At 44.3% G+C, this 11,684-nt stretch overlaps 1 protein-coding gene across 1 annotated transcript in view; it reads left to right on the top strand.

The window, feature by feature from the left end:
• Window positions 1-1,847: 1,847 nt before the first annotated feature.
• The window catches only part of NEURL1 (neuralized E3 ubiquitin protein ligase 1), a 64,322-nt gene continuing 54,485 nt past the window's right edge, over window positions 1,848-11,684 (top strand). The window contains exons 1-2 of the mRNA XM_029087175.1: window positions 1,848-2,084; window positions 6,643-6,964. Coding sequence (XP_028943008.1) covers window positions 1,983-2,084; window positions 6,643-6,964 — 424 coding nt within the window. The 5' untranslated portion in view covers window positions 1,848-1,982. The remainder of the gene's footprint in view (window positions 2,085-6,642; window positions 6,965-11,684) is intronic.

Raw genomic sequence — 11,684 nt, 5'->3', positions numbered from 1 at the left:
CCCTCCCTGGAAGTGTTTAAGGCCAGACTGGATGAGGCTTTGAGCAACCTGATCTAGTGGAAGGTGTCCCTGCTGATGGCAGGGGGGTTGGAACTGGATGATCTTTAAGGTCCCTTCCAACCCAAACCACTCTATGATTCTATGATTCATGTGAGCTGCTGCATCCTGACCTTCCCCATGTCAAGCTACCCTTCAATGCAGTCTGTTCCCCCTGAAGGTTTGTCTCTCTGATCTGCCTGCTCAGGTGAACCTCTACTTTTTCTTGATACTCTGTACCTTATTTCTCCTCCTCCATGTGTGAGGAACAGGAGAAGGAAGATTATTTATATTCCGCATAATTTTTAGCATCAAATAATTCCCAGTTGGTTCATCTCTCCCTTAAAGCATTAATGAAAGATTTTGAAGTCCTGTTTGTCCTCCCTGCTCTGTTCTGAAGGGATAACACTGTTGCTAAAAATGCGAGAGAAAAAACAGCAAGATGAGAGAAGGCTGGAGTGACTGATGCTGAAGTTGAATTAAAATGTTCTCATCAGAAACCAGGATATTAAGTTCTGTCGGTAGTTATTCAAGCTTGCCCTGATTATGTGCCATTACAACTTCATGCAGCTACAAGCTAAAAATGACCCCAAAGACTGGGAGGAATAGGGTCCAGGCTTTTTGTTACAAAGCCAAGAATTGCATTAGAGGTGTCAGCATTATTTTATAGCAGCGATATAAAGACATAACTGTCAGCAGTTAATTTGCGTGAAGAATGTATATAATTATTTTCTATAGTTTGAATGTTTGAGGAATAGAGTTTTTAACCATACTGTTCAGTCATGCATCTTTACAGTGCAAACTGGCACATTGTTAAGGTCATATTTGCTTTTGTTGCCGCCCTGAGTCTGTCACGGAATAATCCTTTTATCTGTTGATACTCTGTTTCCAAACCTACGAGTATCTCCTCCCAAACGTATGTGCATAATGTGGTGTGTATGTGCACACAAGAAAAAGGAAGCAGATGACTTGGGTTCAGTATAATGATTGTTTTGTGCTTGAACTGCTGCAGGCTCCTTGTTGAAAAGAAACTCACGCACCCATTCATTCATGAACAAAGCTGCTGTCGTGACTGTGTTGATCGTGCATTGCCTTTTTATGGAGGGCCTTGCTTAGAGAAAGATGTGATCTCCTCCCTGCTTCATAGCCTTTCTCCCTCTTCGCTTTCCTCACCGTAATCATAGCATGCTGATCAATGCCTTCATGATGAGTGGGATCTCAGCTGAGGTTCCCATCAGTGGAAGAGAGAGGAGAATGGATGGTGGTTGGTGGGGTAATCCAGGTGGGTTATTGCTGAGTGGTACTTGAGGATAAATTAGCAATGTATGTGTCTGAGCTGGCACTTTGCGAGGTTGGTTAGGACATATGAAAGCAAGGATTACTGTTGCAAAGGGAGAGTGAGAGAAATAGTCAAGTTGTGTGGAAGTCCTCTGGAAGTGGGAGATTTTCCCTAAATGAGACAGCTTTGATACAGCAACTTCACACATGCTTCATTTCAGTTTTGGAACTAATTCTTGCCTTCTCTTCCTACATGTGGTCTCTGTGGTTTCAATGCCGAGCTACACTCTCCATGTCGTGCTTTGTACTATGAGACTGTCCAGATGAGATTCTTCTGTATCCTTGTGGCCTTTTATTGTTCAAGATGCTCTAGAAACCCGTAGTGATTTACAGAGTGGGGATTTGACTAACTTTTATTTTGATCTATAGTCCCCCTCTGAAGTACTCCTGCTTTTTTTTTGCTTTGAAAGTTTTTTACTTACTACTCACAGCAGATTTTAAACCCTTTTATCCCCATTCTGCTTTCAGATTCCATAGGTGGGTCATTTTCGGCTTCCTCCCACCGATGCCACCACAAGCAGAAGCACTGTCTCCCCATCCCACAGTGTGGAGCTCTGTCCATCAGCCCTCTACTTTTCCATCCCCACACGAAGGGATCCCAGATCATCATGGACACAACACAGAAGGCAGTGAAGCGCCAGGCTAGCTTCTGCAACGCCATTACCTTCAGCAACAGGCCCATCGTTATTTATGAACAAGTCAGACTTAAGGTGAGTAAATGATACCTTCCCTTATTGCCATGTGAGCTGCTGTGAATGAATATTGGGGTCAGATCTTGCCCTTAAAGATCTACAGTCTTTGTTGATACTTCTGCTTTTGTCATCGTAGTTCTTGGAGCCATCAGTACAGACCACTGTAGAAACTGGGAAGAAAAGGGAAATCCATGCTCTAAAAGAATTTATCTGGATGTTAGACAAGGAACAGATTAAGTTGAGACTGCTTGGAAAACAGCAACGAAAAAGGGCTGCGTTGGTCAATCTGAAAGGCAGCAGCCACAGTATCACTCCAGCCAATGTGTCCTCTAGGCTTTGCCTGTATCCTGCATATGAGTTTTACTGGGTAGGCTGAGGGAGGGTGAGGAGTTAGTTAACCCATTCAGTTCCAAAACAAGCCCTTAGCTTCCTGTAAACAAGGCAGCAATGAGGGCTGGTCTCATGGAGGTGGGACTCAGCCTCTTCACAGCCAACAGATGAGAGGTGAAAAGGAGCTGGGAGTGAAGGTTCTTGCTTGTGTGCTTGGCAGGGAAGATAACAGGGTTTTGCTGAAAGGATGAACAGAGCAGTCAGTGTGGTCACAGTTGCCATCTAAGAAAAGGATCTTTCTGGCAGTCTACTGACTTCTTTGTTGAATCATTTGCCTGATAGCATTAAGGTCAGAGGAGAGAACATTGCAGGCATTGTATTGGCAGAGGCCAATTTCACTTCCTTTGTGTCTGTGGTAGCCAAGAGGATGGAGCTGGTACCCCTTGTGCTGCAGCTGATGTGGGAAGTTCAGCTCCTCTAAGACAGCATGTCTCCATGTGCACTGGGTCCCGCTTTCCCATGAAGAAATTCATCAGTCCCCCTGGGAATTTAAGCACTTTTTAGTCTCTCAGCACCTTGAAGGAGCTTTGCACTTCATCCACAGATACTTTCCAATCTTTATGTCCTCTAGTTTGTGGAACTGTGTTTCTTCCGTTCTTAACTGATTCTGTGCATTTTGTTGGCACAAAGTAGGTCATCATCTTTGGCAGACTGTAGTTCATGGCACACATGAAAGATCCACCTGCAAATCCTTCATTTACTCACAAGGAGTTTTCCAGGAGGTTTATCTGCATGTAGCTACTGAGTCTGAATGATCCTGCTGTTGCCCACTGGTAGAGGACCCTTCCCTGCCTCTTCCCTCACAGCCAGCAAAGGAGAAAGAAATGTGGAATATGCCTCCTTTTGAAAATATAGAGAGATTTCAGTGATTTCAGGCTCAGGCCTGTAGGCAGAACATCTCTCCTACAGGTTTGTTATATTGCCTGTGCAGCTCTTCCTGCTTCTCTTCAGGCTAGAAGCCCAGCAGGCATTCCTCACATTGCCTAATGGGATTTATCCATGTTGGCCATCAGTTTGGACAAACAACTGCGAAAAATTATTTGGGAGGAGATGAAAGCAGCATTTCGTTTTTGAAAATGCCATCAAAGATTTGAGTGGGTTTAGTGGTTTAGGCAAAGGTTCTGGGTTATTCCTTCCTCATTCAGAAACGATGTAGCTATCTCAGGAAATTCAGACTTGTTAATCATTGTATATTTTAGGATTTTAGCTTGCATAACGTATGTGAAAAATATGCATGCAAATCTTTAATTTCTGCTCAAGGGATTTGTGAGCAGAGCTCCTGCTGAGTCTAATGGGAGAGTCTCATGGGAGACATCAACAGGCTTCAGCACTCTAGGGATGGATGGAAATGTGAAAACATATTTGCTTTTTTGATAAGTCCATCCTGCATTTACCTTGTCATTGTGTGTGCCTATGGAAAATGACATCTTAAACCTTCTTACCACCTAAAGACTAACCATGAACCCAGCCATTCAGGTCCTATAAAGTCTAAACTCCCTTTGAAAAACTATAAGAAAGAAGTCAGGAGACACCATTCTATTTCTTAGGTGTCGTATCTTGGGTTTTATTCTGAGATTTCTTTGCAGCTTTGGGAATGCCAACAGGCAGCCAGAGCTGCGTGGAGTATGTGAAAATTTCCTCTTTCTTTGCCTCCAAGATATATGTCTGAGTAAGGCTGTGTAACTCTGGGCACTGCTAGGGAATGGGGTGAGGTTGTCAAAGGTGGCACAAGAGCAGGAGCCTAAATCTGTGGAAGCAACCGTGGCTTTGCAGTTTGGATGCAGACTGTATCTTTTCCTCCCCTTCTGGTACCCACTGGACCTCCCAAGCTTTTCTGGTAGCAGTGGCTGCTGAAGAGAGAATTTGGTCCATCATTAACCATTGCCTTTTTTAGCAAAACTGTGTACCCTTCGTCCAGCTGTGTCTAATTCTTGGCAGGCTTTATACTAGATTTTTAATTTGGATATTAGTTTGCCTGTGGTCAGGCTGTATTGAGAACTGTTTATAGGTTCTGATTAATACATGGAAACTGTGCAGCCTCGATTAGCATATGAATATTTACTTCATGCGGCCTGTGATTGCTGTGAAGTATTGGCAAGAGACTGTGAAAGAGTAAATTGTACAAATAACAATGAGGCCATATTTATCTCAGACCCAAAAACTTTTAGAGCTTGCAATCATTTGCTGCAATAAATAATCCAGGCTTCTTCTTGGAGTGTGTGTACATTCCCCATTTTGATACGTGCATGCCCCATCCACCCCCTTCCACTGGGGACATCCATGAACCCATCCCATCCTGGCCAGGCATATAAAATAGCAAATCTGCATCAGTCCTTTTCAGTGCCACTCTGGCGTCCATCCTGCAAGGAGGAGCTTCCCATGTAAACAGTTTAGGTGCTTGGCTGGACTGAGCAGGGATAAAGAGCATTCACTCACCTGAGGAACCATCTGTTGATAACTTTTTTCTAAAGCTCTGGGTTACTTTCTCTGATACTTTGATAATAAGATAGAAATCTCTAGGCTTTGAACAATGTATTTGTTGTGAGATTGTTGTGCCTCCAAGGGCACACATTCCACATTTGCCTTGGAGAGGAACATGTGAAAGAAAAATGCAATATTTACCAATGTGTTTAGAAAAGAATTAACAAGTCCAAAGAAAATGTCTTGGAGAATCCCTTGGTGAAAATCCTGTGCTGTCAGCTTCCAAGATGGGACATGAGGAGCTGCTGCTTGGCTTTTGAGAACAAAGTCCTGCAGTCCTGGACAGTTCAATCTCTGGCATTACCACTCATCCAAGCCATTAGAACTTTGGCAGAGGGAGAAATTACAGTAAGGTAGCAAGTTTTGTATGACATCTGGTCTGTGGTACCTATCCATGTTTCTGCTCTTGTCCTGCAGCCAAGAGTGAAATTGCTTGAGGCTGCCAATGCTTTGATGGAAGAGGGCTATCTCAAGTGCTCTCATGCTGCAGGTTCAGTGCATGAACAGAAACACCAATTATGTGTCAACTGACATGCAGGAACTGTCCTGGCCTCACATCAGGGTTGGATCCAGCATCCTCAGGTCTTTCATTTCAGAGTCTGGATGCTGACAGACTGAATCCCTTTGAGAGGGACAATTCCCAGCAGGTTCACAGTCAAACAATAAAATGAGAGAAAAAGTTATCCAAGGGCATAATCTCCATCTGGGGACCATACTAACCTTGGAAGACTCCCTGCTTCCATGGGAAGAAAGAGACCTTGTAGCTGAGTGGTGTTTTGGATGTGCTGCACGTGTTTGGGACCCGCTGCTTCCAACACTCAGATCCCCTCAGTCCAGGGCTTAGTTGGTGTGAGAAAAAGCCGATGACTCTGGAGGTATCTGTGGTCCTTTGTCCTGCTGTCTCTCGGGTGCAGAAGGGTGGATATAACACATGTGCCGTCCCAAAAACTATCGCAGGTGTTCCTGGCCCCCGACACTCTGAGTAACTGCATGCTGACAGGTGGGCTGTAGATGTGCACAGCATGTCTTGAAAAACACCACTCACAGCTGAAATAAATGGGTTTTCCCCAATCATAAGACAACATCTATCATTGGCTCCTAATTGTGTATTTAATATAGTTAAATAATTTAAATTGTGCTTTCCTATACACAAGTTCTCTGATGCAAGCCTGTGATTTCGTCCAATCTGACAAGCTAAGCAGGGGTAAGACTGTCTTTTACTTGACTGGGAAACCCAAAAAACCCTATGGTGTTGACTGTGATTCTGGAGCCAGTGCTTTTCCCTTAGGTCATGAGAGATCACATCGCCCAAGCACCACGGGGCAAGAGCTCTGCTGCTGCAGGTGCTGAGATAAAAGCTCTCATGGCCATTTTTAACACATTTTGCAAGAGGATGATTTTTAGGCCAAAAGGAATTACCCTAGAAATAGAAGTGAGTCAGCATGCAGCTGTAATTACATTTCACCTCTCCACATAGATTTAATTTGATTTTTTTTTTTAATTCGTGCATTGTGTTCTAAGTGTGCAGCATTGCTGCTTGCTGCTGAAAAAGCTGTGGTGGTGTTTGATGGGTAAAATCTTTCCTAAATCTAGTGGGCTCATCTTTGTGGTGGTTGTTGGTGCTCAATGGCATAGAGCCATTGTGTAGATGTTTAAGGAGATGTTCAAGTGCCAAACGCTGTTATTGCTGCTCCTATCTTTGCAGATCACTAAAAAGCAGTGTTGCTGGAGTGGGGCTCTTCGACTCGGGTTTACTTCCAAGGATCCATCAAGAATTAACCCTGACACTCTGCCGAAGTACGCGTGCCCCGACTTGGTTTCCCAAAGCGGTTTTTGGGCCAAGGCTCTGCCAGAAGAATTTGCGAACGAGGGAAACATCATAGCCTTCTGGGTGGACAAGAAGGGACGGGTTTTCTATCGGGTGAACGACTCTGCTGCGGTGCTCTTCTTCAGCGGGGTGAGGACGGCAGAGCCCCTCTGGGCTTTGATTGATGTCTACGGACTCACCCGTGGAGTGCAGCTCTTAGGTGAGTACCTGTGTCCAAATGTGCAGGGATGATGCTGGGCCATCCGTGGCAAAGGGCCAGCTGACACTGCCTGTCCCCCTCACTGTGCTGGGACAGCCACAGGGAAACTGCCGTTGTTCCTCCCCAGAGCATCTCACAACCTCAGCCTGGATCAGTGGGAGTTTGAAATTGGCACGTAAATATAACAGGAGTGGGAGGTGGGAAACAACAGCTACAGTATAGCACTAGAAGCCATCTGTAAATAAGTGGATTTCTGCTCAGAGGTGTTGCTCTATCAGAGCACAGTCTGCAGTGTGGAATATACCTCGTAAAACTTTCCTTTTACCTCATCTGCCGCTTTCCCCATGCTGAAGTGGGGAAATGCATTTTACTTGTTATGGATAAATCCTTCCTGGATAGCACTGTTTTGATTTTCTGGCTGGTTTAGTGGGCAGATTTGAAACATGGATATCTTCGAAATTGCCTGGGAGAAGCTGTGGCTGGTTTTGCCAGGATATTGCCTTTCACAGAGGAGTTTGATTTGTCCTCTGAAGCCTGAAGGCTGGATATACAGTTGGGGCTGGAGGTTGAGGAGTGCTGAGTGCCTGTGTCTTCTGCCATCCTCAGCTGAAATTGAGCTTTTATCCTCAGCATTCAGGAGGACTCCATCTAGCCCCAAATGTGCAGGCTGTCAAGATTGGGGCTATTATACCTCTAGTTGAAGATGTTCCTTCCAGGGTGTTGGACTAGATGACCTTTAAAGGTCCTTTCCAACCTAAACGGTTCTATGATTCTGTGATCTTAGAAGAACTGAAAAAAGTCTCCAAGGACCCAACTTAGGGGCAGTTAGGTAGCTGGGGAACCAGAGGTGTCAGCATGCAGCCTTAGAGTTGGCTTTGCATTGTCACCAGGGTGCAAATCACAGCACTTCTCCATGTAACAGTAGTTTCATGGGTCTTGTTTTCACCATGGAAAAGGTTATATTGTACCTGCTGACCTTCATGAGCTGAAGTTCCTTCTGAAGATGAAATGATCTTGCTAGGCTGAGAGAGATCCTGGCTTTTTCCTGTCGTGCAGCCTGATAATCTCTGTTAAAATGACATCTTCATGCTAGATATCAAAAACTTGAATGAAACCTCTTTCTGACAGTTCTGCCTCCTTTCTGCACTGCTTGCTATATTAAAAAATATGTTGTCAGGATAGCCTGTAGAAACCTACATGGCAGGGAAGAGGGATGTGGGCTCAGGAAGTGAAGAAATGGGACTAATCTCTTCTTGCTGCAAAAAACTATCAGCCCAAGATTGCACAAGGTAGAGGAATTAAAGATTTTCTCAGCAGCTTTTTGCTTTCTTTTAGGTGAAGAAAGATTTATATTTTGTTGTGAATCAGCTTGAATCGGAGCCACTAGGCAACTGTTTGTAGGCCAAGGTGATGATATTTGAATTGGGATCTAGAATTTGGGCAAATGTCACACCAAGGGTTTGGTTAGAAAGAGCTTACAGATGACTCCAAGCCCTCTGGCTGTTCTTGAGAGATTTGGCACCTCTGTACTCCTCTGCCTGATTAATGAGGGGCCGTAACCCTGGATTATGTGTTTCGTTTCAAAACACCCGAGAAATCATTTCCTATCCGTCATCCGCCCCTGCGTTGTCCTAGCATCATCCCCATCCCCTTTCACAAGGAAAATGTGACTCTTGCCAGCCACTGACTTGCCTCTATTCTAACGGGCTCCAGACTCTCTGGTGGGTATAAAGTCCCTGAATGAAGCAGGCAGCTTCTGAGTTTACACAGTTGGCTTGGAGCTCAGATACGTATTTATAGCTCCTTCCAGCAGCCTTCAGCAGGCTTTAAGCCTAGCAACTGTGCCGAAACACTGTCACCTTGAGTCCTCTCTATCTCCATTCATTATCACACAGCACTAAAAGTCAGAGCAGGGAAATCATCAGCTGTGTTGCCTCTGGATCCTATAGACATACCCACTGCAATGCTCTGTTTTAGTGTAGCAGACCACACATATAGTACAAGACAACTTGCCAAAAATTCCCAGGACTTGACAAATGAATTTCATAGCTTAGCTATAAACATATGGTCGATTTCAGCCTGGGATGGCATGCAGGGCATCTGATGGAGGCTGGGGATGCTGGAGTGGTATGTTGAACAGAACAGCCTAGCATTTCAGATTCCAGTTCAGTAGTTTATTCTCCCCTCCAACCCCAAACATGTTCCTTGTTCTTGAGCCTCACCTTTTTCCCAATGACTGTAGGGTTGCAGGGTCATACTGCACCTCTGCACTGCCTCCATTTGCTTTTATGTGTATTTCACCCAAGAATCTAACCATTTCTGGTGGCTATCTTTCTGTTTATCACAGAATTATTCCCTCCCCACTGCCAGTAATGTAATTTCACTTCCAAAATCAGACTTGCCAGAAGGAAAAACATGCAGTCTTGTGTCACAGAAGGATCCCAGCTCTGCAGGTGAATGCACAGTGTGCATTTATGTCCCCAAAAGTCACAACTTCCAAAACTTCACATTTTTGTTTCGTGTATCTGCATTGCAGTAGCAGTTCCAGCTAAAATAAGGGACCCAGTAAAGCAGGGCAATGACCAAGTCTGGCGACACTATTCCTGTCTTACAGATTTAATGAAGAAAGATTTGAACAAAAGGGGCCCCAAAGCCTGGGAGAGTTAAATGATTTGCCAGAGGTTATACAGCAGTGGCACCCGATTCAGGGATGCCATCAGCCTTGTTGCCCAGCTCCTGCCTCCCCTTCTATCAGCATCACAGGCATTGTGCAACACTCTGGCATCACTAAATTGCGCCTGTGGATGAAAGAGAAACAGCTGGTTTGTACCTTAATTTTTCATTTCCTTCTGCTTATGGCTTTACCTGTAGCATCAGCGTTACTGATAATTACCCACATGTCATTACTGCTGTCAGTGCACAGGTTTATGTGGCTGTCGCAGGTGTTCCTGGGTCCGTCTGCCCTTGCTGTATATTCAGAAGGAGAGCTCTTTGAGCAGCTTCTTTGCCTGCTTTTGTTCTGAAACAGGTGAAATAGGCTCATGTGGTTCACTGCATCTCAGCTGAGGGTGGGGTTGGGAACTGAGTTTGGGTCATGTCTCGCCTGTCACTGCTGGAGTGAGTAAAAATGAGAGACTGGCTTAAATCCACCTTGAAGGTGGCTTCAGTGATGAGGTTCACAGTGCTCACACTTGGCCACAGGTGAGAGGCTCCTCCTTGCTCTTGGCTGTACCCACGTTGTAGAGATGAAAAGGCTTAAATTCACCCAGGAATCTCATCTCCTCTGACCACAAGGTCTCAGCTGGTTTCCTGCCACGCTGTAACGGCCCACGTAGGGGAGGTGGCTGCAGTTGAGTGCACGCATGTTCTGTGTTTTAGGGCATAAGTTTCAGCGTAGATGCAGGCTTACGTGACCTGTAAACATGCCCTTATACAGTGACTCTCCTGCCGACATGCTCAACTTGCAGGCAGGATGGTTTACAGCTCTGCTTCCCTTTTTGGGCAGCTAGTTTTGCACAAGTGCACTTTTACATTCCAGGATAATTTAAAGTAATATTTACTAGAAATATGGCTTAGCCTTATGTTATCACTTTGACATACACACATGCTCATTCCAAGAAAAATGGAATATAAGCAATCTGTTGCCTTGCTGCTATAATAAAGCATCAAAAAATAAAAGGTAAAGGAGCAGCTGTTTAAACCCTAGGGTCTTCAGAGCCCTGGAGGAAGGATGGCAGCTCATGGGAACCAAATGGTGTTGTCCCACATCAGCCTGCTTCTTTCAAGCACTTGACTAGTGAGCCTGGCATAGACTAAGAAATGTTCATGTATACTTTCTATGGACTCACTGCAGGACAGCAAGGGTGGCAGCTTTCCTCAATGATGTGCATGTTAAAGCATAATATGTGTTTTTGGCATTTTCCTGTACCTTTTGGTGGGAAATTCCAGGTTTACCTGTTGTACGGTACCTTTTTGAAAATTGCCCCATTTTTTTTTTGGCAGTGACATTGTAGCACAGGATGGCAGAATGACTAAGATTGGAAAGGACCTATGAAGAGCATCTTGTCCTACCATCTAGTGTATTTTCTTTCAAAGCACAACATGTGCTCTAAAAATATGGAAAAATGAAACTGCAAAGAAATTATGATTTCAGCATACCCCTCTACCCACCCTATGTTTCTAGTGGGGTAACATGAGGAACGGTATGTTAATTTTCCTTAATCCCATTTCTTACTAGTATGGTCAGCAACCAAACCCCTTTGCTGTTCATTACTCTGTTCACACTCTTCTCCCATCCATCTGCATTTTCATTCATGCAGTATTTCAAAGTAGTCTTGGTCTTTTACCAGCACAGACTTGGAAAACCAAGGGTAATTTTGTTTAGACTGGCACACTGAGAGGCACCTGTTGAAAGCAAAGCTTCACCACCTCTTGTAACTATAATATAAATAGGTGAAAAACTAGTAAGACCTTGCACACTGGGAAAATTTTAAATGCATATATATTAAATGTGCATGTATTAGATTTACCTGAAGTAGAAACAGTATAACTATATACTTCAGTCATAAATGCATATACAGATCCTAGTAACTGGCAATTCTGTATATTATATTAGATATTTGGGAAATGTCTTCTTTCTCTAGATGTTTGCAAAGTATCGAAAGTCAAAATGTGAACTGATCATGGATGAAAATGTACCTATCTCAGCACTCAAGCTAGT

The sequence above is a fragment of the Antrostomus carolinensis genome, unplaced genomic scaffold (genome assembly GCF_000700745.2).
Source record: "Antrostomus carolinensis isolate BGI_N321 unplaced genomic scaffold, ASM70074v2 scaffold440, whole genome shotgun sequence".
In the NCBI taxonomy this organism is placed as follows: Eukaryota; Metazoa; Chordata; class Aves; order Caprimulgiformes; family Caprimulgidae; genus Antrostomus; species Antrostomus carolinensis.
The sequence above is the reverse complement of the archived record's forward strand: the minus strand, read 5'-3'. Positions and strand labels throughout refer to the sequence as shown.